The sequence below is a fragment of the Cottoperca gobio genome, chromosome 21 (assembly GCF_900634415.1).
Source record: "Cottoperca gobio chromosome 21, fCotGob3.1, whole genome shotgun sequence".
NCBI classification, from domain to species: Eukaryota; Metazoa; Chordata; class Actinopteri; order Perciformes; family Bovichtidae; genus Cottoperca; species Cottoperca gobio.
Window position 1 is genome coordinate 9,602,723 of NC_041375.1, and position 26,782 is coordinate 9,629,504.

General features: G+C 39.6%; 4 protein-coding genes across 14 annotated transcripts in view; all 4 read right to left on the minus strand.

Annotated features, from left to right (window-relative positions):
• Nucleotides 1-1,101: 1,101 nt before the first annotated feature.
• On the minus strand, nt 1,102-5,244 carry rmp64 (ribonuclease MRP subunit p64). 2 transcript variants are annotated; one of them, XM_029459192.1, is made up of 9 exons: nt 5,124-5,244; nt 4,780-4,934; nt 4,523-4,611; nt 3,834-3,962; nt 3,614-3,691; nt 3,195-3,487; nt 2,661-2,719; nt 2,336-2,532; nt 1,102-1,911 (listed from the first exon to the last, which is right to left on the minus strand). In XM_029459192.1, exons 1-9 carry the CDS (start codon nt 5,206-5,208, stop codon nt 1,611-1,613), a joined length of 1,386 nt encoding a protein of 461 aa, XP_029315052.1. In that variant the 5' UTR covers nt 5,209-5,244; the 3' UTR covers nt 1,102-1,610. The 2 variants fall into 2 exon arrangements, with proteins under 2 accessions (XP_029315052.1, XP_029315051.1); XM_029459191.1 differs by having other exon boundaries at nt 2,336-2,535.
• Nucleotides 5,245-6,409: 1,165 nt separating this feature from the next.
• On the minus strand, nt 6,410-8,629 carry tex30 (testis expressed 30). Of its 2 annotated transcripts, none has more exons than XM_029459332.1 (5): nt 8,473-8,629; nt 7,824-8,060; nt 7,685-7,736; nt 7,008-7,222; nt 6,410-6,661 (listed from the first exon to the last, which is right to left on the minus strand). In XM_029459332.1, exons 1-5 carry the CDS (start codon nt 8,488-8,490, stop codon nt 6,500-6,502), a joined length of 684 nt encoding a protein of 227 aa, XP_029315192.1. In that variant the 5' UTR covers nt 8,491-8,629; the 3' UTR covers nt 6,410-6,499. The 2 variants fall into 2 exon arrangements, with proteins under 2 accessions (XP_029315192.1, XP_029315193.1); XM_029459333.1 differs by having other exon boundaries at nt 7,824-8,110; nt 8,473-8,614.
• A 1,419-nt stretch (nt 8,630-10,048) lies between these two features.
• poglut2 (protein O-glucosyltransferase 2) lies at nt 10,049-17,167 on the minus strand. Its single transcript, XM_029459817.1, is given in 11 exon segments — nt 10,049-10,228; nt 10,875-10,991; nt 11,104-11,193; nt 11,406-11,615; nt 12,226-12,423; nt 12,425-12,464; nt 13,107-13,279; nt 13,611-13,688; nt 14,468-14,673; nt 14,802-15,007; nt 16,664-17,167. Coding segments are annotated over 11 exon segments (1,530 nt in total). The 5' UTR covers nt 16,858-17,167; the 3' UTR covers nt 10,049-10,210.
• A 1,217-nt stretch (nt 17,168-18,384) lies between these two features.
• stxbp5l (syntaxin binding protein 5L) overlaps nt 18,385-26,782 on the minus strand; it is a 130,738-nt gene continuing 122,340 nt past the window's right edge. For all 9 annotated transcript variants that reach the window (XM_029458617.1, XM_029458614.1, XM_029458612.1 and 6 more), the window contains 6 exons: nt 25,555-25,794; nt 23,768-24,131; nt 22,920-23,085; nt 22,224-22,335; nt 21,809-22,029; nt 18,385-21,169 (listed from right to left, as the gene is read on the minus strand). In XM_029458617.1, the coding sequence (XP_029314477.1) occupies nt 21,128-21,169; nt 21,809-22,029; nt 22,224-22,335; nt 22,920-23,085; nt 23,768-24,131; nt 25,555-25,794 (1,145 nt within the window). In that variant the 3' untranslated portion in view covers nt 18,385-21,127. The remainder of the gene's footprint in view (nt 21,170-21,808; nt 22,030-22,223; nt 22,336-22,919; nt 23,086-23,767; nt 24,132-25,554; nt 25,795-26,782) is intronic.

Below are 26,782 nucleotides of genomic sequence, written 5' to 3' on the forward strand. Positions count from 1 at the left end.
TGGTTTAGATGAAACTTGGAAAGCACAGGAATCAGGAATCTGTAGACTCAAATGCACAAATAAAGCTGGCAGGCTGATGTGAGACCATAACTCAACCCAGCCAGTGCTCAGTGAGCGGGAAGAAAACTGCACCGTTGTATTTCTACAGATGGGAGGACTGTGTCTTCTTTAGCAGAGCATGATAAGATGATGGGCAGGAAAAACACAGGCAGGCAACACAACTAACCATTTAGCTTCTAATGTGATGCACAGCCTCCACTCCTGAACAATCATGGACTGCCAGACACCTGCATGACTTCGTTGAGGTAGCTCTTGCACATCTCTTATACTTGACTTCAAAGGCCTAGAGCTGGGCTCCCTGCCTACTAATACACAGCACTGCTACTATTCTGTTCATATCAGCACTCAGTCTCTGTCGGCACACATTTAATTGTAGGGAAGATTGACACCTCTGCTTTCTCGCGCTGCCTCTGCCAAGGGCATTGCAATTAACAATGTTGAGGGATTTATTCCATATTCTCGGAGAACAACCAACAGTCTGGAACTAATTATTGAGCGCAATCATTTATCAACTCCACCAGGTGGAGCCAGAAATACCACCAGGGCCTTAAAAAGCACTTTAGACAAGGGATCTGTAACATTTATAGCTTTTACAGCTTAAAATGGGCATTTGCAGTATTCCATGGTTCATTAAACTGATTTCATTGTGTATAAGACATGGTATGTTAATAAACTGTAGTGCTGCCTTCAGAGGGTGGCACAAGATGTTCACTTAATAGCTCTAATAATAGCATTTCACCGTATGTGTGCTGTAGCCAGCAGAGCAGTGAATGTCTGAAAGGAAATAAAGACACATTTGGGGTTTAGTGCCATAAAATCCAAGTTCATACAATTTAATCATTAAGCAATTCTTTAGGCAATTAAAACACCAATAAATGGTTTTAAAAAGTATTCAGGTTCAGCTCCATGAGCGTACTGTATGCATTATTGTGCAGATGAAGATGAGCGTTTTTATTAACATTTATGTATAAATAGGACAACATAGGAGGAATATACCTCGTCTGCAGAGCCTAGGTATTGTAAAAATGTTTGTATGTAACATTTTTGATCAAAGTAGCTCACAGCAGCTTCAAAACATTTCAACTTCAGACATGACAACTCTTCATTCGGGTTGAAAGAAAAATCTAAATGTCACCCCACAGTTAAATTTCATCACTTTGGGTGTCCTAAAAGCCAAACTGCAACACCATATGTTCGATTACAGCCTGGTACCTTTGTTGCATGCAATACCCCTCCATCTCTCTTTCCTTGTTTCATGTGTGCCTCTCTACTGTCCTATCCAATACAGGCTAAAAAGAAACAAAAACAATCTTCATCACAGTTAGTTACTTTCTGCTTTAAAAGTAACGGCTGCTGTTTAGCACTTGTATAACATTCATACAATGTCCAACCGTCAGTTTTATTACACATGACATCATCTTTCCTTTCAAAACAGAGGTATGTGTATACTAAGCTCAGCTGGATACAGTCATTTGTGTCCTCGGATGTGTCCAATTCCAAAGTGTCACAAACCTACAGAGGCAAATATATCATCTATGTCATCATTGTCGTCAGAGCCGGTGGTCTGAGACGTCGCCGATGCCTTGTATGTAGTCCTGTTTGTTTGGTTTTCCCCTGACGGTCCGGACTACCGATAACTCAGTCCTCTTCCTTTGTCTCTTCGGCGGTTTCTTCTTCACACCAGTTCTCACAGTTGAAGACTTGAATTGACTCCTGAGTGACTGAAAACGAGTTCTCAGGCGAGCATGTCTCCTCGTTGCAGCAGATGACCGACAGCTTCGAGGCACTGATCCTTGGGGAGAGGAAGCCCAGGAAGCTTCCTGTGTGAAGGTCCGCAACCTCCTCTTGACGCTGGGGATAAGGACACATTATAGAAATATGCAAAATTGGTATAAGGAGCAACTGTGTCACAGAATACTAAAGTATGTAGTTTTACCTAAACTACTCCACAAATAGTGTCAACTTTATCAGCTACACCTGTACAGTCCAATGCAATCAAATACAGCTGGTCAGCCAACAGTCAGGTTTTTATGACACTGTCATAGAGGTAATAGTTAGAGGTGGTGTTGTACTGGACTGCATTATATTCAGAGGGGTCAATATTCTGGCCCCCTCATTTTAGTAAATAGGGAGGACAAAAAAAGTAATCCAGTACAACACCATCTTTAACTATGACCTCAGTAATATAAATGGGTTTACACATTTGCATTATTATCTGGCCTTAACTACCTAATAAAGTGGCCACTGAGTGTATACGCTGCAGTGTTGCTCTTACTTGTAACCGGCTCCCTCTAGGCATTTCATCCTTTGGCACTTTAAATGCAGGAAGGTTAAAAGACGTTTTTCCTTTTCCATCTTCTGGGATTCACACCATGGAATCATTTCTTCAAGATGGGTCGCCATGTCTGTGAAAGTGGTAGCCTCTCTCACTTGTGTCTGGAACTTTTGTTTCTGGTCAGCCTTGTGTGTTTTCTGCTGGAAGGATTTGCCATTAGGTAACACAAATGACGTAATCATTAGATGGGACAGTACTTTACATATTACATATTCTGTAAATGATAAAAGAATGAATAAATATTTAGTCTGGTTTGCTTACATACCTCGGTAAAGTCTCTGAAAACCTTAAGAAAAGGCTTCATGTCAGTGTCAAGAGCGAGAACTAAAAGAAGAAAATAAAACTGTTCACACTGCATGGTAAATGAAATGGGGAGAACATTTCAAGATCAAGGTTGCAACTAACGATTAATTCATTATCGATTCAACTGCAGATTATTTTTCTTGATTAAATTGATTGGTCTATAAAATAGAGAGAAATGCCCATCCCAGTTTTTGAAAGTCCAAGGTGATGTCTTTAACTGTGCTGTTTGCCAGTCCAAAACCCAAATATATTCAGTTTAATATGATGTTAAACAGAGAAAAGCTGGAAATCTCCATATTTGAGAGGCTGAAAACAGCATTTTGAATGAAAAATGACTTTAACAATTATCAAAATAGTTGCCAATTTTCTTTCTTCAGAACTCCTGTCACTCCCTACTGTGAAAGAGTCCTTTAAGGCAATGCCATCTAACTGCTTGCTTAAATGTGTCATACAGAATACAGAATACAGAATACAGAACAAGGAAAAAGCTCCACACCTCTTTCAACAGTAACACCCATATCTTCTTTAACCTTCCTTGTTGTCCCACCCCGATTCTTGACTTTAACAGAAGATTCCTCGCTCTGCTGCTGCTCCTTGCTTTCTTTGACATGAGCTGGCTTTTTGGTCAGTGACAATGCATCAGAAGGACCCAGGAACTGAGCCACATCTGCTGGTAGGGAGAAGTCTGTGAGGAAAGGCATGGGCTGGGCTTCGGCTACTTGTCCGAGGAGCCCCAGGAGCTGCTGATACAGCGTGGACAGGCTGACCAAGATACCTCGTGCAACCACCCTGATGGAGCACAAAGGCAGGTAGATTTAGATTTGTGGAGGCAGTCTCCAAACAAACACAAATCGAACTACTTCAAATACAGATTTTTTCTAAATCTGCAATTTGATAATGACGAAGAGCGCTCACCAGAGACGACTGAGCATGCTGGTTATCACCATATTCAAGATGACAAACTCCTCGCATTTCATCTGCTGCTTTGTGAGTCTGACGCACATATCTCTTAAGGACAAAACCATACGGTGACATCAGGAAAGAGATTGATTGTTGCAAAAAGAATCTCTCTTCAGAGATTTCAGTCTAGATTCCTCTACATGTGTCTGAACAGTGCCACGTCTGAAAAGGATACGAGAAAGCTCTACTGCAGCGATTCAATGTGCAGCTCATCAGTTGGGCGGCTCCCAGCACTTTGAGACAGAGCCACTCCAGCATGGGCTGACTGGGAACATCACACTCACCAGCCTTGACGCTCAGCCCTCTGAAACACAAACGGGACACGCGCACGTCATTACAGTGAATAAAGAGATAATTACAGCCTCCCACGCTCAACTAAATGCGTCACTAATGTAATGTGTGCATTAAAGATTTTGAAGCTGTTTAATGGATCTGCTATAGAGCCAATGAAGTCAGGAGTCAGTAGTGATGGCCACTAGGCTTAATAATCTCCTGTACTTGAACTCCGTGCTCTCAACCTCTTTCCATAACTCTTCTGTAACAGCTTGTCCTATGAGATTGTTATTGGCACTGTCGGATATGTAAATTAGTAAATGTTACGCATCATTACATAAGATACTTGGGAAAATTCAACTTTGAAAAAATAAAACTACATGTTTGGAATTAGCTGGTATTATGTACATTATCAAATCTTACAGTACCACACTAAACCCACACTTTAGAAATGTCCTGACCTGATGTGGAAGATCTGTGCCTGAGCTCATCAAGATATTATTTGTCTGTGTCGGCTATTTGAAGCATGATTAAGGTCCAGTGTTGTTTGTTTGCATTTAATTTGTAAAAGAAATAAAGCTTTTTATTTACCGTTGAATTCTGTTGGGACACAGCTCTGTCAGCTCCTGAAGAGCAACCTCAAGTTTCATGCTCTTCAGCCTGTTTATGCATTGTTCGACCTGTGAGAGATAAGACAAAATATGAAACATGAAAATGACACATCAGTTAGTTCAACCTTTCTGACTTTTCTTTTACACACACACGTGTCCCCATCACCAAACTAAAACAGACTAATAATCACATATCATGTAGTGGTCAGATGTGGACGCGTTATCCGCAGTTCTCACCTGCTTTAAGCATTTGAACGTCTTGTTGCCTCTGTAGCTGTTATTTAGGATGTACAGCAGCTCGTAGAGAACTCGTACCTCCGTTTGAAGAATCTCACTCCGAATAAGCTTAAGCACCTTCTCATTTTCCCCCAACAGGGCTTTAACTCTCGCATCTGCAGCACAGCAAAAACACATCAGTTTATTCAACGACAATGATAAAGTACAACATCAACACTGCCTAGGGGAGGTCCATGCCCTACACGTGGGATTGCAAGCGACATAACATGTAGAGTTTTGCACACAGTCATCACGTAACAAAGTCGACATCTTTAGCTATTTAGCATCTGACGAATTATTCGTACCTGTAGCTGAGCTGAAATGTACACGGACACTAGAAACGGCACCGGGAAAGGCAATGTTTACCCTGTTCCACGGTTCTCCTGCCATGCTTCCCTACAAAATCACGCGGAAGTCAGCCAGCCAATTGTATTCGACTAAATAGAAACGTCAGAGTTCTCCTTAAAGGCACAGAGAACACAGCGAAGTTAAATTGGAAGAAGAAACAAGATGTATAAACTTTTTTATAGGACTCTGGAAAAAATAGTCTATTCTAACACTCAACGCAATCATTCAGATAAGTTGGAAGCCAAGGATGTAACATTATAGGGTGAAAGAAAACCATGAAAGTTCAGCGGACAATTTATCAATTTTATTGAGAAGGTTTCACAACCATAAAGCCAAAGTCTCTCCCATCATTTGACCTTTCATGATAGAATTAAGGACGTACTTTGAGTCTATTCAAATTATAAACAATAACAAATGTGCATGTGTATAGTAAAGGTATAGGTTTTTATTTTATTTTTAAGAAATGAGATTGTATTGCTTTCCTTTCCATTATTATTTAAATTAGTTTTTACTATATAACAGTTAAACAACCCTATGTCCTGCTACCATGATGGATGTATTGAGAGTGGAGTCGTGTCTGTTGTGTTTATTATGATGCCTAAATGTTTTGTTTTGTCTCAATGTCACTTGTTGAAAGGGTTCATTTATTATATATATATATATATATATATATATATATATATATATATATATATATATATATATATATATATATATATATATATATATATATATATATATATATATATATATATATATATATATATATATATATATATATATATATATATATATATATATAAAGATTTACATGTCTGATAATAATGATTTAAACAACAAATTAACTATAATCCCATGATTGACCCTGTCTTTTTGGTCTCAGAAACTATCATAACATAGAGAACAATGAGGTCAGTAGCAATGATAATGTTGGCACCTGTAAACTCATTCCTATGGACAAAATGTTATTTTTTACTGGAATCATGGTAAATGTTTACAGTACTATCAGTGTCCCAGTGCGGTTATAAAACATGGCCTCTGTAGCAGAAAGAGCAACTGAAATAGTGCTGCTGAGACAACTTCAAGTGCAGTACTTGTGTGAAGAGTTTTTGGCTGGGTGTAGATGTCCAGCAAAATGGCCTATTTTTAAAGGAGCTAAAGGTCTTGGACATTGAAAATGTTTTTTTTGGTTGCAATGAATAATTTATCAGAGTTTCTGATAAAAAAAGACAAAACAACTTGGCCGCATTATGTAAAATGATATATCCTTTATTTAACTAGTAAAAATGAAAATAACAAAACAAAGAAAAAAAATCTGATAACATAAATTAATCTATGCTGCCTGCTTACTCATCCAGGTGATGACTTGTAAATTCACTTCATCTAACACAGAGTCCTCGGGCCTTCCCTTCACTGTCAGTCCATGGCTGCCTCCTTTCAGCCAGAAAACCTCAACTTGAGCTTTTATTTCTTTTACCATCCCTTCAAAAAGGACCTGAGAAAAGGCAGAAAAGTAAAAAACAAAATCAGAAAAAACAAACCAAGAAAAAACAACAACAACATATATTGCACAGGCAGGGACAATAGAGTAATTACAGCGCATGCAACATGGTATGATATTGCCCATATAATACTAAATAGTAGAGGGCTATACAATCACAACAGTACAGGCGTTCTGCATGTATCATTGAAGGAAATTATAACATACATGAAGAATAAAGGAGCAAACTGTATAAACATGTATAATGTATTATTGAGATAAGGAAGGAAATGTATTACTGAATGAGGAAAACTAAAAGCATACTAGTGACAGGGTGGAGAGCCCACCCAAGTGTCCTCACCCTGTCACACATCTTGTCCTCAGTGCCTGACACACACAGCACTGGCATGTGCTCAGGTAGTCCCCTGAGATCTTTGCTCCGTTGCAAATGGGTGTGCGTCTGTCCCGGAGGGTGCAGGGGGAAAGACAAGCAGATGATACCCTGCACTGTATCCTCTGATTCACCACTCAGCTGCCTGGCTAAAGCTGCAGCAGCACGACATCCCATTGACCTGCCTGTGGACGGGTCACAGAGATTTTTGAGAGGAGAAATTATACTCAGTGAGTGCTGTAACTCATGTTGCAGTCTTCTAGTAATACACACTATTGACCTGGAAATGTGAAAATTCTAATTCTCTTGTTGCACAATGTGCATGTAGTTTCACAAGTTGACCCAGTAAGATTTCTATTGTTGTATTGTTCATTTAACTTCCCAAAACTTAGAAATGTGGTGACTGTTTTTCAAATATTCTGCCTGTTTAGCATAAGTGGTCTTTTATTGCCTGTCTTGATATATTGCTAGTTGTTATTAAGCAGTTAGGTAATCATAGTTCTGATATTGTAATGTAAACTCATGCACACAGAGAAAACACACACACCAAAGTATTTACAAACACAACATAAATACATGGTCTACAATAAATGTCACACATGTATCCATATAATGTGATATAAAGTAAGCCTACTGTTGCTGCTTACCTCCAACAAATATGTGCTTTATGGTAAACTTCTGTAGGGATTTCAAATACTCCTAGGGGGGAACACAGGTGTGTACAGCATCTTACTGATTCTTAATATGTTATAGTAGCACATTTCTTGAATGAATGAAAATGCTTACCCACACAGCACGGTAAGCCTTCACTCTATAACCCAAGTTTAAACCTTTGCATGTGAAACGGAGACAAAGGAAGCCACCTGAAGCCAAGGCATGTGCCAGAGAAACCAGATGTTTGAAGTTCATGTCTCCACCAGCCCCATGTGTAAGAATGACGGCCGTGCGAACATCTGTCACCGAGGCAGGGAAACACAAGGCAGCGTCCAGATACTTTGTTCCAAACGGCACCTTCACTGTGTCCTGGAAGTGAGTAAGCACTACCTCTAGTTTGACCGTTCACATCATGCAGCCTATAAACATTATGTGGGAGGTGATTAAACATGAGTTTAGACATAATTAGTGTTTCAAAGCGCAGAAAGATTTTAACTGAATAGATGCGCAAACTTAACAGCCTCTACAACAGCACCACCAGCGTCTCGTGACCAAAGGTTAGCTAAATTCAAACTCTTTTATTTTTAACGTCAGACTTCATTCATTCTTGGTATGAGCTTTGTCGTTACACTTAGTTTCCATATCACAAATAACGCTAGTATTACGCCAACGACATTCAGCTCAAGTTATTATACCGAGCTAACGTTAGCTAGCTAGCTGTGTATCTACGCACGTGACGTTACTTAGAACTATTTTGCAGTTGCTAATGTTGAACATTTACCTCTTCAAACTTGTCCATTACAAGATGCTTCTACTATGAAATCCAACAAGTGGAACCTGACTACAGGTGACTGACACCTGCTGTTCGGGAGGGGTCTTTACAGCTTTTATATTACCCTTCATCAGAGCTAACGACTTGGGAGCAATATAAACCATGACTTGACTGGGCACATATGCTTTTTTTTATAGTGGTCAGCTACAGAACAGCAACATTAGAGTTGACAGGCTTTGTTTGTCATGCCTAAGGACACTTTAGCACATCAGATGTTTGATGACAATGCAACTTGAACATACACTATATGGACACAAGTATTGGGCCACTCCTCTTAATCATTGAATTCAGGTGTTTCATTCAGTCCCGTTGCCATAGGTGTATACAATCAAGCACCTAGGCATGCAGTCTGCCTTTACAAACATGTGTGAAAGAATGGATCGTTCTAAAGAGCTCACTGAATTTAAACGTGGTTCTGTAATAGGATGCCACCGTTGCAACAAGTCAGTTCGGGAAATGTCTTCTCTCCTAGATATTCCACAAACAACTGTTAGTGTTGTTTATCCTGTACATACGACATCTATTGCACGTCTGTCCGTCCTGGGAGAGGGATCCCTCCTCAGTTGCTCTCCCTGAGGTTTCTTCCATTTTTCCCCCTTTAATTATGAGGTTTCTTTTAGGAAGTTTTTCCTTGTGCGATGCGAGGGTCTAAGGACAGAGGGTGTCGTAATCTGTACATCCTGTAAAGCACACTGAGACAAATGTATAATTTGTGATATTGGGCTATATAAATACATTTGATTTGATTTAGTGGTATTATTGCAAAGTGGAAACGTTTAGGAACCACAGCAACTCAGCCACGAAGTGGCAGACCACGTAAAGTTACAAAGCAGGGTTGCCGAGTGCTGAGGTGCATAGTGTGTAAAAGTCACCAAAGCTCTGCCAACTCAATAACTGCAGAGTTCCAAACCAGCTCTGGCATTAATATCAGCACCAAAATCTTAATGTTTCATCTTACTAATCATTCTGGACAATTCTATGCTTCCAACTTTATGGAAACAGTTTGGGGAATGCCCTTTTCTGTTCCAGCATGACTGTGCCCCAGTGCACAAAGCAAGGTCTATAAAGGTATGGTGTGATGAGTTTGGTGTGGAAGAACTTGACTGGCCTGAACAGAGCTCTGACCTCAACCCCATTGAACACCTTTGGGATGAACTAGAACGGAGATTGCGAGCCGGGTCCTCTCGTCCAACATCAGTGTCTAACCTCACTAATGCTCTTCTGGATGAACGGGCAAATATTCCCACAGACATGCTCCAAAATGTTGTTGAAAGCCTTCCCAGAAGAGTGGAAGCTGTTATAGCTGCCAAGGGGGGGGGGGGGGGGACAACTTCATATTAATGCCTATTAATTTGGAATGGGATGTCATAAAAGCTCCTGTAGGTGTAATGTGTAGATGACCCGATACTTTTGTCCATATAGTGTGTGATTACAGGACAGAAACTCTTGCATATGCTTTTGTACTGGGTTTGTGTATTTGTGTGTAGTGTAAAACACAACTGTGTAAAAAAAAAGGACAAATCACTTTTCACATACAAAAAGAAAAATATTTATTTAAAAAAATGAGATGTGACATTCATATCATAGTCATACACATGATTTAGCAGTATATCAGATATGAAGGATTGCTCTGTAACTGGAGGAAGGGAGTCGTCCTCAGCTTGGCCACAACTAACTTAAAGTTGAGTTAAAGTTCATCCTTTGCCTGAAAAATAAACAAAAAGATTTGTGTTGGGATCAAACGCCAGAGTCATTAAAAACCCACGAGGGTGTGAAGGGCTTTTAATATATTACTGTCATTTTTATGTTCAACTCTACAAACATTTATTTTAATAAGGTGCAGCGGCACCTCACATACACCAGAGGGAGCCACACTCTGTAAATTGGTATGGTCCGTATTGAGGCTGAGTGGTGCCAAACTTAATAATTGTATTATTATTATTAACAATGAAACCTTAGCTTAAACCCACCAATGTATTTGCCAGTTAAAAGTGCCACTAGTTTGTACTGCTACAAGTTTTCTGCTACAGTCCTGGCGTCCAGTAAAATCATGTTTTCAAGCTCCCTCTCCAGATTCATCATAGCTTCTACTTTGCCTTTGAGTTCTACCCTTCATTAGGCAAACCTAAGTTGTACTACATCCTTGTTAAACACTTTTATTGGACGTCCTTTAGCCACTTGGAATATTCACACAGACCATAGTTTAAAATAATTTACTGAATAGTGTCAGGCAAGAGAGCAATTCATCTGAATTGTCTAAAGTGCATCATTGCAACAAATGCAAGCTTGTGCAGAGCACAAAGCATCAGCTTTAGACGTCAGTGGGTCTCGACTCTGCTGGTGTTACTTACACTGTCCCTTAGACTCGTCCTGTGGCAGTAACATGGAAACAGGTCATCACTGGGCTGCTCTACAAGCTCCATGCCTTCACGAATCTTGGGCTCTGTGACCTGGAGTTTGGCATACTCCTATAAGAAGAACATTAAACTTCAAGAGAGGACGATGAAGGACAGGGAAGTACATCCTGACAAATATGCAATAAAATTAGTGTGACTGAATCTACAACTGTAGAAATGTTACCTGGAAAAGTTTGTAGTAGTAACAAAATATGCGGTTTCCCATAAGATAATTGCGGGCAAACTGCTGACCCGCCAGTGCAATCTTCTTTGCCTGAAAGACAGAAAGAATCAAAGCAACTTGGTTATTTATTTAAAATCAGCACCAACGAGAGGAAATATACTCTATTCTGAAAATGTTCTCAAGTTATTTTAAGTCTAAAAGAGGCCAAGAAATAATAATAATACACTGAATAGTATTACTCCACATGTCATAGTAATTACGGCCAAACATAATGTTCCCATCATCGTTATCATCATCATCACCTCTTCATCGTGGTCACGAGCCCACTGGATCTTTTCCAGCAGGTCTCCGAGGTCCGCCCTGATTGGGATGTAGTGTTCCCACGGCTGAAGCTCGTTGTAGAAATGCTCGTAGTAGCTAGAATCCTGCTTTAGGACAACACTGTCTCCCGCCAGTAGGTAAGGAAGTCGATACGCTGCCACAGTGCCGTCAATGTTTATTTGGTACTTGTACTGGTGGTGGACATGAAATAGAAATAATAATTGAGTGACTTTTGTTCAAAATCAACTCCTGAAAAAACTGCTTAGTAATGCCTGTTAAAATTAAATAAGAACATGAAGGCAGATGTCATATTTAATTGCATAAAGAGTAAGCCTTGGCACACTACCACACACATCAAGTTATAGCTAAGGTGTTACACATCTCATCGGAGATGTCTTTTTGGCAATCTAGATTGTGTAAATATGTCCAGTATTCCCTAACCTATGAGAGTTGGTGTTGTCTATAAAATATATTTACTTTTCTCACCAGACACTAGTCCACTTCGGCTTTTTGATCTTTTGTGCCAAGCAAATTGGTTACTCTCAGCTTGCCTGAGCTTGTTTGCTAAAAAGATTCCTTCCTATAGTTGTAAATCAAATAGCTAAAAGCTGCAGGGCCCTGCAGAGTTAACGGTTTATTCTTACTGGGTCAGGCAGTGCTAAGATCTCAGCAGTTTTATCTCCTCATCATTATTTGTTATTATTTATTTCAAAGTTATAATAAAACATATCACTTAATGAAGACTCCAAGACAGTTTTATGTATTAATTAAATCCAAAGCCAGCCATGCTGGATCACTCACCTTGAAAAAGTCAAAGAAAGAAACGTGTTTGACCAGCGGCCCATAGAGGCTCTCATCATGTTTGAAGAAGAAGAAGTTGGTGAAGGCAGCATCAATCGTGTTGGGCTGAGCTCTGGAAAGCTTCACCAGCTCCAGACGTTCCTGACGACTGTCCCGGCCCCTCCAGAAGGCTGTGGCATTCTTCTCTGGCCATGGGGGGTCCTGTGTTGGCCTGCACTGACATCATGTCCAGACTCACTCTGTTTATCGGAGGGACAATATGTTGTCATCTCAGCGTCTGTCAAAGTTATGGACTCACATATTGTACATGATGACAAGCAGAGTTATAGAGCGGATGTTACGGTGAACGAGTATCTCATTAAAGGGTGAGACTTTTCTGCAGGTCAAAACGTCAAGGTAGGCGTGATATGGAGAGCTGTTCTGCTGGCTCAATCTAGAGATCAAACCTTTTTTGCACTGCATAAAATGCATGAAGCAACGCTGAGGAAATAATGAGCATGTGGACACAGGTTTATTTTGGATCCACATTATTCAGCCTGCACTGTGACAGCGTCACGATGCAGTCTGTATACACAAGTCTACTTGTCCCCATCCAGCATATTGTAAATAACCTCTATGACGACTGGACTGCAACGTGGCCAAGATGACTACGACTCCCATCCTCCACTAAAAATATACAAACAAGCTACAAACTTTCCATCAAGCGAGTAGTTGCTACTCAAAAGATAATATTTTCGGTGGAGTAATATTCCTAAGGTTGCCCAGGTGTGATTGGTGCTTTGGTACACACTTGTACAGACTTAATAATATTGCTTACTCTGCTAACTCCAGATCTTTTAGATTAATCTTAAATGTACATGTTTGTGTTCAGGGTGCCTTACCTTCCCATGGTCTCAAGGACAGACTCAGTCAGGTCATAGGTGGGCATGACAATATCTCTGGTATTGTTGGAGCCACACCAGGAAAAGATGGGCTGAATCTTCTCAGTGGGTTTCCTCTTCTCCAACGGCCAGTCCCCCAGGTTAACAAAGAACTCCAGATCAGGGAGCCGCACCTGGACGTACATCACCACACCGTAAGGAGTAGTGATGAAATAATGCATGCTCTTATTTTAACAACTAAAAAGGAAAGTGCTATCCATTTAAAAATATATATTTTACTAAGAAAATAATTCCACACAAACGTAGAAACACTGCTGCCTACTCTTGAAGACTTTGAGTCTTCAGACCTCCTAATGAAAAGATAAATGCAATATTAAAGGGGGAAAAAAGCAAGGTACGTTTCTGCCATGTCCAAGTGACAAGTAAAAGCTAATAAAAGACGTGTTAAAGTTTCTAATTGTTTAAATGTATCAGTGTTACACAGACAGTTTAAGAAGAGCTTACCTTTCTGGTGAGTGACAGGAGGATGGCATCCATAAAGATTCTAAAACCCACATGCTCTCCAAAAGTTTGAACGTAGACCTAAAGAGAAAGAAAAAGAAAAAGCTATATCAACATGGGCACATCACAGGGGTGTTCAGGAATTCACTTTTATGCTTAATTGCAAATTCCATTGGCAAATGAATACAAAACACACATTGCTGCTACATCTGCTCACATTTTGCACCACATCAATGTTGTCATTACAATTTAGTAATGGCAGCTATATCTGACATATCAACAAGACACACGTCACGGTCCACCCAGCTTTCATGTATAATCATTGGGATTGTAAAGCCCTGACAACCGATAAATCACTGGGTGCTTCCCAGGTAATGCTAGCACTGTGGCAACAGGCCGTTAGAAGTATCACTATTAAAAGGAACCTGGTTTGACGTCCAGAGTGGTATTTTGAGAAGAGTGTACCCTTGAGCACCTGGTTTATAGAGATCTTCTTCCCACAGGTGTGTCACATAGCTCCAGGCTCTCCTGGCCCACTTTACATTATCACAAAGCCCAATTACTATTCAGCCTAAAGACCTAAATCTACCCTTTATTACTATACTGCCCTTTGGTTAGGATGGTATTTGAAAGAGAAACTGGGGATTTTTTTGTAAAATGACATACGTGTTAATGTTACAGTTAAAGCGATATATCAGATAGTTGTTACACCAGGCTGATACTGACGGTTTGTTTAATAACCTAATCCAGTGTTTTTCCATTAGCTGTGGCATAACTGCAGATCTTAGATATATTGACTGTTCATCTTATTGCTTATTTCTTCTGTGTTTGGTGTGTCTAGCCTCGTGGGTGTGAGGCACCTTGTTGTCTTTAACAGTGTAGTGGCAGAGGCTTTGTCTCTGTCCAAAGCGCTGTGGGATCTCCTGCGCGTTACGATCTGGGTCCACACTAGCGTATATGGCCAGGTCCCTGTCTATCTGAGGGAAGGACTGAGGACAGTGCATGTGGGCCTCCCAAACAGAACCACTGGGCTGGGGACAGTCACAGCCCTCATGGTAGACTGGGCCTGTAGAGGGAAAACACAGAAACTTTAATAAGATCCTTTTTATTCCCCTCCAACTTTGTCACGGCAGAAGAAAAAGACAAATCTCATTCTAAAACACATTTTGTTAGGCCGCTTTGATTGTGTTCTACCTTCGAGGATGAACGGTGACTTGGCGATGTGCTTGTTGTTGAGCAGAATATGGATGTGAATGTCTGTGTAGGTGGCATACATTCTGTAGCGAACCAGGAAGGAGCCATCCTGACGATCCAAGACCTGGATCCAAATCCTGGTGAACTGCTCCACTGGAGACACAATCTTCACTTCAAAGGTCTTCTCCCCAGGAGATGTTGTTAAACTGCGAGGGAGGAAACATGGAGAGATGGTGCTCCTGTTAACAAAGCTGGATAAATACTAGCAGGCTGACATGTGTAACCCTAACTGACTGAAGTGGTTATTAACAAACAATGCTCAGTTTAGAGTACAAAATAAGCCATAAACAGACATTAGTACTAAAACAGATTAGGATGTTCAAATATGACTATCTGAAGAACATTTAAAACTCATTATATTACATTTATTCTGATGTTGCTTTAGTGTTATTTTTACTTGCACATATGATCAGGGAAAATAACAATGGCCATTATTTAAAGAGCACGATCACAACCACAACACTTTTCCTCACCACTTACCCAAAAACAATGCAGACACAACGCATACAGACATTTAAAACTTCCTGTTTGCCTTGACTGCATTTAACCTTAAAGTTTGATTTCAGATTGAAAGGGGCAAAACAATTAAAATATATATTTTTTTCCTAATACTTTCTGACAATATTGTATTTATATGTTACAAGTTGTACATTAAAAACAGGAAGTGTTGTTGTTGCCGACATAACGTTATGGCTTCTTGGTATTAACATGCTGCTATTGATTGTATTGTGTACCAACAGACAAATATAAAGTTGTTGTAGGGCATGAATGGAAGTGAGAAACGGATCCATCTTGAGATCCAAAGCATGAAAGTGATACCCACTGAGTAACTCCACATGGGAGCTTTATGATGTAAGCGGTTTATTGGAGGTTGCCTAGTTTCAAATTTCAACGTGGTTGAAAAGATTTACTACATTGTCCTTCCTTTGTAGTCATGCAGCCCTCAGGTGCTAATAGAAATACAGTCACACTGACTTACATCTATACAATAGTAAGGAGGTTATAGTTTCACCAGTCATTCTGCACCTAGGACATCTCAAAAAGAACAATACTGACCCAAATATGAGACAATATGTTTTTCCTAGAAATTAGAATTGTATTAAAAAGTGGGGGATGTTACATTTGACTACAATCATTTCTTTATGGGAAAAATAAACATCGGAGCTTTCAAGCTTAACATAATCTTATCAATAACTTGTGGGTAAAATAAGATGTTATGGGCCAATAGGTACTTTATAAAAACACACACTGAAGCAAATTGTAGACAAAAATAATCCTAATTGGGGGCTGCATCTGTTTTTAATTGGAGAGTAGTTCACTAATGATAGAGATACAATTTTAGTCTTTGTCAGACAGACACAACCCTCTTCTGGCTGTAGCACAAGCATTTATTTAAACATAAAAACAAGTTGAAACATACATGACACTTAACATTCACACTGATGTTCAGTCTTTTTAGGTCAGTGATTTATAACTTTGTTCCAAACATCGCCCAAACCAAATAGCTTTACTTTTTGTTGTTGTGTAATATGTATTATGCCTGCTATGTTTTATATATAATATATTGTTTGCTTCCATGATTTGTATTTTTTTTTTGTTGATGTAGTCTTTAATTTTTAATACATGAATTAATTAATACTTTTGCTCAAAACTTCCTTGAACCAGCCTAGAAAATCCAAAGGACGACGTTACGTGGAGAATATGAAAGCAGCATTGCTTGCCAAATACAATTTCACAGGTTGTTGCGACTGGACAAAAAAAACGTACTGGCTGCAACATAGGCGACTTGCAGGCCTACTTACTTTCTCCCGGAGCTGTCCACCGCCTGTACGTAGAAGAACCGAGCAGGAAGGACGATATTTGCCTCGAGTCCAGGTCCCCATACTAAAGTTTTTGCAGCACTGGGTACCGAGTCTGCCTGAACCCCCGGGAGGAGTTTATGTCTGAACATCCCCAGACAGAATAGCAACAACCACAAAGATAGCCGAAGAGACATACCTGTCCAGAGTCCACTGTCCTTTAACGTTAGCCGTTACTCTTCGCCCCACAGAGGTTCACTGCGCAAACTTGCCATTGTTGGTTTAAAAATGCCCAAACATCAAGAGCATGAATAGTAAGTCTGTAACGCTAGCTAACGTTTCAACGTTAGTTCGTTCCGTTTTCATTTGGAATAACACAACTCAGCGGTGGCATTGCTAATATCTGGCTAACATACGCGCATAATCCTATTATTTTAATATGTGTTCAGTGATACGGAGGTTACCCTTAGCGAACTTCAAAATCCTTGTACAGTTTAGTTAACTATCTGCTTAATGAACAGGGGGCGGGATTAGTACGCGTGATGTACAAATCTGATTGGTCGCCACTCCGCTGAATGTTGATGTGATTCGCTGAATGAGCTCCTCGACTCCTGATCTGATTCTGATTGTACAGAAGTCCGGAAGTTCAAGCTTTTGGTACATGTCGGGCGTGATGCTCATGGTGATGCTGAGTGAATGGGATGGGATTGTGAATGTGGCTAATTTTCATAGGTTTATTCAGCTGCTAATGTATTGTGATAAATTATAGGAAGCATGTATATGTATGGAGTGATTTGCTCATACAAATATTGCACACACTCAAAACCTTCCTATTCTCACTGTCCTACAATATGTTCAATGGTAGAAGAAGTGTGCATATACAGTATATCCTTCTTAAGCAAAAGTAGCAATGCCATCATGTAAATTAAGTTAGTACTCAACATATATTTATATACTTTGCATAATTGAATTATGATATTCAATACTGTGTAGGTTTATGTGTTTTGTATGTAAAACTCTTAATTTGTAATGTAACTAGTTACTATAGCTGTCAAATAAATGTAGTGAAGTACAAAGATACACACTTTCCCTCTGAATTCATAAAAGAATAAAGTGTATTTAAATTGAAAAACTCAAGTAAAATTAATCACATTTGTACTGAAGTGCAGTACTTTAGTAAATGACTTACACTTCCAGCACAGAGCATTATGAAGTGACTGAATGAGGAACAATTTACAACTGTAATAGGTTTTTAGCAAATTGCCCTCTTGAAAGATTATCTTTTCTTATTTAAACGGTCTAATATTTTCTTGGCCCACAATTACAAATTGTGGTGGATGCATGAGAGAATTATAAAATTGTGATATATTATGTAAAATGCAGGAAAAATAGATTCATTATCATGATAATAACATTTCTGAGAAATGTTGTGTTAATTTGCTGACTGTACTGTATGTTTCTCATAGTGATAAAGTAGGTAAGTTACACTGAAAAGGTGCAATTAACATTTATTAAAATAATAATAAAACCATACTGTACTTTCAAGCCCTTTTAGTGTGAGGAAACATCACTTCCTTTCTGGGCGCTTCTGTCCAAACTAGCTGAGAATCAGTGATGTGGAGCTGCCCAGATGATCCTCTGTACTTCACCACATCGTACTTCACACAAGCATAACGGCAGCAGCTGATTGTGGAAGGGTGCCAGTGAAACAGAGCTCTCAACTGTGTACATCAATCAATGTTTATTTCAGTTTGCTTTTGCATCAACATATTTTCAGTTCTTTTTGTCAAGTAATTTCTATTACACTAGTATAATATCAATAAGAACAAAAAGTGGTAGAATCCATTTAAATAAGACAAACTTTGCTGCCATCATTGAGAAAACCAGAGAAATGCTTTTTCAGGACACTACAGTGTGAAGAACTACAGAGTTCCAGTGATTTAGACAGAGCCAGAATACCAGATACAGTACCAGCAGTAACAGGTACAACATATACAGAGAAAAATATCCCAAGAATGTCTTTATCTTTTATAATTTTTTGTTTCACCTTTCTCCCAAGATTGAACTGTACAGGTAATATAAAAACCAAAAACATACTAACAAAACACCCTGTCAGTAGAAGTCAGATTTTCTTTTTTTAATACTATTTTCTTTTGGTTTAGTTTTTTTGTGTTTTCTTCTCTGCCATTGAAAGAACTGCACTGAACACAAATCTCATTAACGGTACAGAGATAGGAGAGTAACTTTCTTTTTTACATGTTTAAGACACCTCATTGAATCAAATCATGTGTAATTCCTGAAATCCGTGTGGCACTGCTTTAAGATTTCAGGTGACTCGGGTTGGGTGGAAAACAATGGGTGTGAAAGCCATTTAAACCTCAGCAGCCGGACAGGAAGCAGGCAGAAATGACTAGCAATGCAGATAGATTAACATGTTATATTTTAGGTTTTGAGCGTATGTGTCGCTGTGCATATTTTATGTGGGAGTGACGTCAACATGATCAAGGCGCAACGCTTTATATGTGTTAATGCTCGTGTGCATAAAGGCCTGATGTGTGAGAAATGGATATCAATAATCCTCTGTTTGGTTTTTCAGATCAATTCAAAATACAGACAAATACACAAGTACAAAATATCCTCCTCAGTTAATGCTATTTGCCCGTGTCATGTGGCTACCCATTGACATGTACAACACAATCACAATATGATACACAACCATGTATCATGAAACATTTGTTGTTTTTAACATACAAGAGCCTTCAGTTGAGAGGCCATCACTATCAAATATAGGACTGCGACAAGAGGATATCATAGTCATCAAGAACAATATTGAACGAAAAAAATAACATATTTGCCTTCAGTTGAGATTGTCGCAAATGTTTTACACATGTACATAGTTTCTTTACTGACTCACTTCTGAACATCACTGAAAAAAATACGGTTACTTCTCCTGAATCTTTTACTGATACGACTCACTAGGGAGTTGGTAGCGATTTAACTGATGTGATTCCAACTCCTCTTCATACTCCCGTCACAAAGACATTGACAATCATTAAAATGATTGAAAGGAGCTCAGGTTTAACCCTGAAGAACGCATAAACCACAACTTCTAAAAGACTGAGGTGGAAAGAGATGGGAGGGTGTCATTCATGTTTGATTGTTTTGGCAGAGAAAGAGTTTACATCTTTTTCTGTCTCACACACACAGCTCACTCATACATCTGACAAAGGCAGCTAAAGATTGAAATGGTGAACCAGCAACAACCAAAAGAATCAATTAAAAACACCCTCGTTTTTTTTTTCATAATGAAATCTGACTTATGTGACTTTGATAAATGCCCTCTATGTCCAACTCAAAGTATGTCTCATCTGTTCTAATCAAACAGGAACGATATGACTACCACATATTAGCTCTTTGTTAGTTAGTTTACAGTAAGTGGATTCACTCATCTTGGTTTTTATGGCACGTGAATAGTATATATGTTCATACCATAGCTATAAACACACTGTGTCCCGAATACGCTTTTAGCCTCTCTCACACCAAACTGTTCTGTTTCCATACAACTGTAGTTAGGGAGTGAGATATTCCTTATCGTCATTTAATGCTTTTGTTAAGTAGCAGCAGCCAAAAAGTGGAATTAGTGTGGTTAAAGTGTGTAGATGTAAGTGTAAATACTACTGATTTGTGTTTGCACTGTGCAGCCCAGAGTAAGAACAACGTTTCAGCATTATTCCACGTGTGTAGAGAAAGCTAACTATGTGCATCTATATTGTGGCATTAAATATTTGCTGAGACTAAGAAAAACAATCTCAAAATAAAAATAAAAAAAGGGAAAGGAACACAAGTTTTGGCTTAATAGCAATGCAGGTATACATTTCCCTTTTTATATATAGTTTTCTGTCAATATTTCAAAAAATAGAAAGTTTTGTATAGGTTCTGTTGTTGGCTTACATTATTAAATAAAACTTTTTTATTTGTGTATCTGTTAAAGTAGCATGCTGCTTTTTAATATGGCAGTTGGATATTTTTAATAGTCATCCATTTTTGTTTCATGCATTTCTTGGTGGTTTCTTAACCTTTTGAGTATCTACACAGTGACGTTCAGAAAACCCAACCACACACAGACACACACAGACACACACACACACACAGACACACACACACACACACACACACACACACACACACACACACACGCACACACTTGTCGGATATTTCCAGTTCCATCTTCAGTCGATCAAATGCAGCCATTCCCTTTCTGTCCTCATCACTACATGTCTTGACAGGGAACTAACACGTCCTCGTCCTTAAACAACGTGACAGTCCAGAAGCCAGTCCAGAAGCCGTAAAGACAAAGTCACTCTTGAGTCTCTCTTTTTAATTGCTCTCATTTGTAGAGTGAAAGTCCCTGTACCGGCATTAAGCTCCCAGCTGTCCGAGGGTAGCAGCCGACCTCTTTCTCTGCTATTAGAACTGGTACCACTTCTTGTCTTTGCACTTAAGCATCAGCTGTTAAAAGAGAAAGTCACATATGGTGAAGAAAAACAAGTCGTCACTGCTTCATTTCCTTTGAAATAACACCACATTAAATACAAAGTTTGCTTTGAAGCTGGGCAGCATTAATAAACATTAATATTTAAATAAATGTAATCATGGTGGAGCCACCATGAAGTCTACTTGAGGGATGAGAAGAGTCAGCACAGATTAATTAATACAATAATATAATTCCTAAGTACATTACTATACATTGTTATGGGGTAAAAGGAAATAGAATGAAAACAATGGAGCTTGTTTCCTTTTAACATCATTAATGAGGTATTTCATGTATCAACGGCTATAAAGTTACTTAAAACTACAAAATACAAATATAATTTATTGTTATTATTATTATTATTATTATTATTATTATTATTATTATTATTAAAACAAGCAAATTCCTTATTCTTTAAAATATATTTTTCCATGAATTCTGCAAATATGAACACAAACATATTTGTTTTCTGTTTCAGTTAACCATAACTTAATTTTAAATTGTATTTCAGTACACAATAGCATTTGTAAATAAATGTTTTACTTAAATAATGAAAGTTTAAATTCTCTACATTGGTTGTGTGTAACATTTTGTTGAATTTTAAATCTTGTTTTTACCTCATGAGCGTGTTTGGAGAAGGATTCTGCACTGGTCATCATTAGGGCAGTTCGGTCCTCCAGCTCCCCCAGCCTTTGGCCTCTCTCATCCAGAGCGATGCGTGCCCGTGCCAGATCACCCACGACTCCACTAGCTGCAACCTTCATGCCCTCCATCCCCGCCTGCCCAGGGATGTGCTGGGCCAGACTCCGAGAAGCCTTCCCAGCTGCTGCCTCACCAACTGTCAACAACATCAGGTGAAAAGAAAAGTGACGGGGGGCATAGAAATACAGCGCATTCTAGGTTACTATTCTAGCTATGATGGATCTTTAGATCATTGTTAGACGTACAGTTCCTTCTAGATATTGATTTATTAATTGCATGTGACATTGTTTTAAGTGGACAGAGAAGAAGAGAGAAAAGAGAAAAACGCACAGAGCTCCTCTCTGTCGAAGTTATTTGAGTTTCCTCCAAAGAAGCCCTTTAGGAAGCCTCTGTTCTGGGCTTCTGGTGTTTCTATTGGTGTAAACAGCTCCCCCAGCATCTCCTGAAATGAATACAAAAAAAACTTCTTAGCAATGAATAAAATCTTTCTAAAATAATCATTTCCAATTGTGCACCAGCGATGTATTGCTGATTTGTTGTTGAGCATACATTAATCATCCATGCTATCTCAGGTTCAACATTGTCTCTTCCCTTTATCACCTTTGTGACACATTTTCCTCAATGACTGGGGGGCACCAGACCATAATATGAGTAACTGCTGTTACCTGTAGGTGGCACTATGGCAGCATCATGTCAGTCACACACTGTAAAACTGTATCCACAATCAACCCAGTGGAGTTCAAACCACACATGACAAGTGTGACATTTCCCTCCAATGGCCTCTGTCAGCTCACCAAGGGTGGGAATAATTTCACCTATTTATTAACTGCTGCACTAATACTGTTCTGATCTGAGAAGCAAAATGTGAGACCCATGCATGCAGACCTTTCATAAAAACAAAAAGATAAATTCTGAGATGTTGCATGTCACAGAGAGAGGGATACACAGACTGATATATATTAAAGTAAGCTACAGTCAAGATTGACAGGAAAATAGATTAGATAGATAGCACAGTGCAGTGCTAACCTGCAGGTTGTCACACATCTCCTGACTGTATGTAATTCTCTGGATCTCTGTCGGGGAGCTGAGATAAAGTGCCTGCCCCCCGTTGGTGAAGCAAAAGGTTCTTGCAATGCGCATGTCTGTCAGAGGCAGGTAATTGACATCCATCAGCGGTCTTAGGCTGGGCAAACTGCGGAAGAATAAGAGACAGATTTAAGACACCAGGAACACCAGTATCACGACAACAGTGCTCCGCAGAGTGAACCACACACAGAACCACATTTCGGAAATGCAATTATAGAAAAGACAATAATCATGGATTGTTTATCACATTGTTTTGTCTATATTTGGAAAGCTGCCTTTAATCTAATAATGTACCTATTACAACTATATATAACAAGTCCTTTGAATCACATAAACTGTGATTGCATTGTTAGAGGTAAGAAATATGGATAAAAGCACAACAATACTATTAATTAACATACAAACAAGCAAACATTTAGATATTCCTACATAGACTATGTTGTTACATGATGTGCAGATTTGTTCAGCATTGTAAACCAGTTTGTCAGTGTGTTCAAATTAAATACTAATAACTTGCTAATGCTTTTGACAGTACCTGTAAAAAAGAAACCCTTTAACTTAATTATAATAAGTACAGGCACTCTCAACGTAAAGCGCCAATACTGCAACTCAACTAAGTCTGATAAATTGTCAAAGACAAAGTTATTATCTGATTAGTGGTGTAGCCCTGGTCAAAGGCAACTTTTTAACAGCAGAAGAAATACATCAAATTGAGAATACAGTATATCATGTTCATTTCAGGTCAATAGGTAAGTTTCAGGTAAGTAGATGAGTACTTGAGGTTATACCTGAGTGTCATAATGTGTCCGTTAGCACAGAAGCAGGCCAGGCACACACTGTTGCACACAGATACCACGTCGGCTCGCAGTACAAAGGAGGACTCGGTGATGTTGTGGACAAAGAGGCAAGACTGCGAGGGCATCAAGATTACTTTGGCCTGCCTCTCGGAGCACACCACGGCCAGATGTCCCTCTGCGCATGTGTCCTGGGAGGATGATGGCGAAAAGTGGACCAGCTTGCGCTTCCGCGGTCGGTCAGGGTCCTCAGGGCCGTTGAGGTCCCGCCAAACCTCATAGGGACTCTGAATGAGCGCTCCCATGCAGTCCAAGAAGCTGAAGTGCAACACTGAGCCCTTCAGCATCAGGACTGTGCCTGGGAGTGTTTGGGCAGAGTCAACAGAGGGAAGGCATGACGTCTAAAACTACAATTTCCAAATCTACAGCACATTGGTCCTAAAATCCACAAAAACAATCCACAGGAGCAGTTTGAAAACACACTGGGAGAGTTAAACAATGCCTTCCTTTCTGTTTACCAATTTTGACTTGAAACTGATTCTGTGACCTTCCAGTAATAAGCTTTCTTCTAGTACGTCCACTCTCAAGAGAACCACTGCTGCTTCAAAGGGCCTGGATCTTTGGGTCTATTGATGTTTTAACTGTGAGTACAAAGCAAGATGCAAATGCAAGACCATGCTTGACCAATGCCCATCAAAGTTCTCCATAACAACACATTTCCCTCTAATTGAAGTACATATGGTTTTAGAAGCCCTTAAGTATGTCTAAGACCAGGGGGTAGTTGAGCTTCTGAATGCTGCTCATATAGTTTTACTCAGTGCACTTCATTCCTGGGGAAATTACCTGCTCTTATCTTACAAAGCAAATGAATCACCATTTCTCATATTTCTGAGCGGTTGCTTTGTGTCAAACGCACAAGTGGAGTTGAGATGAAAGCTAATGTTTCTGTACTCAGATCAGTGTTTTGAAGTGAGTGTATCCTATCATTATTTGTGAAATTGCTAGATCATGTCACAGTAATATGCCTTACAAAAGGTTCCTAGACTCCAGACGCAGCTGTTTACAGCAAAATAAAAGCTCAGATAAACGCATTGCTCGGCACAGAGCGGACGACAGACACAATTAGCAGCTGGCTGATGAACTTAGTGGCGCATTTAGCAGCTGAAGACACATGAATCTGACCAATAGAAGAAGACTTAAGACTGAATATTGTCTTGTCTGCTTTTGTCAGGTTTGCTGGAAAGCCATATCAACTTCATAGGGTGATAATATGTCAATATTGTGTTTACAAAAATTAAAAAGTTAGGTCAGCAGATAGCAAAACCATCATCACAGCTTCAAACCCCCAGGTGAGAAGTGAAGTTCAATAAAAAAGGATTGGCTCTGAATTGGAAATGCAATATCACTGAAGAGTACAATGGTGAGTAGATCATTTAAATTGATCATATTTAGATTCTTATTTCGTGGTCTTCCTTCCTAACTTTTGATTCATTATGTATTTGTCTTGATTTTGTTGCTGATGAGGCTGAGAGCCATTTTAAGCCCATCAACAGATGTACTGGATATTCTATTAGAACATTTCTGATCTATTATTATAACTATCCATCTAATATCTGAAGTAGGCCATTAACTATATCTGGGGTAAGTGTTGCTGAGATACGGGAACATTACTACCACTAAGTAACAAGCCAACAGTTTACCCAGATCATTGAAAACACTTAAAAACTAAAGTGAGCACACTGGAATTGTTTGTGATGAAACTTTGTCTCACTGGGACTTACCGCTGGGACCAATGGTCACGGGTTCCTCCATCCTCTCCTCGTGGTCGGTGGGAATGGACATTGGGATGAGCAGGACCATGCCTAAGCTGGTGCCCACCCACAGACACGGGGTGGGCAGGGCGTCACTTTTGCGCCCGTAGGACTCTCCGAACTGCAGTGTGGTGATGGCCTCTTTGGTGTCCCGGTCGATGCTTGACACGCTGGAACTGCGTGAACGGCTGAAGGAGTTTTCACGACTCTCTGTAGCGGCAGCCGGGAAACACAGAAGCGCGGCACAGGTCGACACGATGTCAGAGAGAAGAGACACGATGGCAAAAGAAAGGGGAGCGAGAGCGGAAACAGGAAAGAGAAAGGTAGAGTTGCAGGAGTTGTGGAAGGGAACAGCAATGTGGTGGGAAAAGAAGAAATAATGGAGGTATGAGAGGACAAACCATTAAAAAGAAAAACATAGTAAGGTGAAGAAAAGTGATAAGGAGCGCGGAAGACAAATATTCTAAAGGTCAAATATGGTTCGTCTGCAGATTGTATTCAATGGAAAACACTGGAAGACATAGGAACAGGCCACTGAAACCATGTGATACACTGTGAAGAAAAGGATTTTTCATTACAAAGAGACACCTTGACAGAAGCATATTGTCACACCAGACCCTGCACGCACACACGTATATTTTACAGACAGACACACATCTGATTAATGCACACACATACACACACACTGGCAGTTGCAGCAAATTCAAAAACTCCTTTAACTCTGTTAGAGTGCTACCCATTCATGTCCTCCTTTGTCTACTTAAAGCCTCCATCATAAAAGTATTTCTGTATTGCTGCATTTCTGAATTATTCAGAGCCAGGCAACGTGCAGTACTGCATGCCCAGCCTAATGTTACAGAGTGCAGACTTTATGTAACAACAACTACAGATGGGTTCGAAGCCTGGCGTGCACACGTCAGGGAAAAATGAAAACATGTTTGATGTATGCCATTTTCAGGAGCATTTGAGAACCAAAATCCATACAGGCTTAAAAACTATTTATGGGGGGGGGCAGTGTATTGTATGCTGCCTGCAAAACACACACTATGCACTGCTACATTGGATGGCATCACCCCGCTCCTACACCCCAGTACAAGAGCAAGCACTTTTGCATGTTTTAGACGAAACAGGGCCACAGGACGGACTGACATACTGACTGACGGACTGACGGACGGACGTGTAATCATTAGCAGGACAG

Coding starts and splice junctions, on each gene's coding strand:
- rmp64 (XM_029459191.1), bottom strand. CDS start 5,208: ATGGCAGGAGAACCGTGGAACAGGGTAAACATTGCCTTTCCCGGTGCC. Junction 4,612..4,779: donor CGTTCAAATGCTTAAAGCAG/GTGAGAACTGCG, acceptor TATCTCTCACAG/GTCGAACAATGCATAAACAG. Junction 1,912..2,335: donor CTAGAGGGAGCCGGTTACAA/GTAAGAGCAACA, acceptor CCTTATCCCCAG/CGTCAAGAGGAGGTTGCGGA.
- tex30 (XM_029459332.1), bottom strand. Junction 7,737..7,823: donor AGGCTTACCGTGCTGTGTGG/GTAAGCATTTTC, acceptor GTTCCCCCCTAG/GAGTATTTGAAATCCCTACA. Junction 6,662..7,007: donor AGGACAAGATGTGTGACAGG/GTGAGGACACTT, acceptor GCCTTTTCTCAG/GTCCTTTTTGAAGGGATGGT.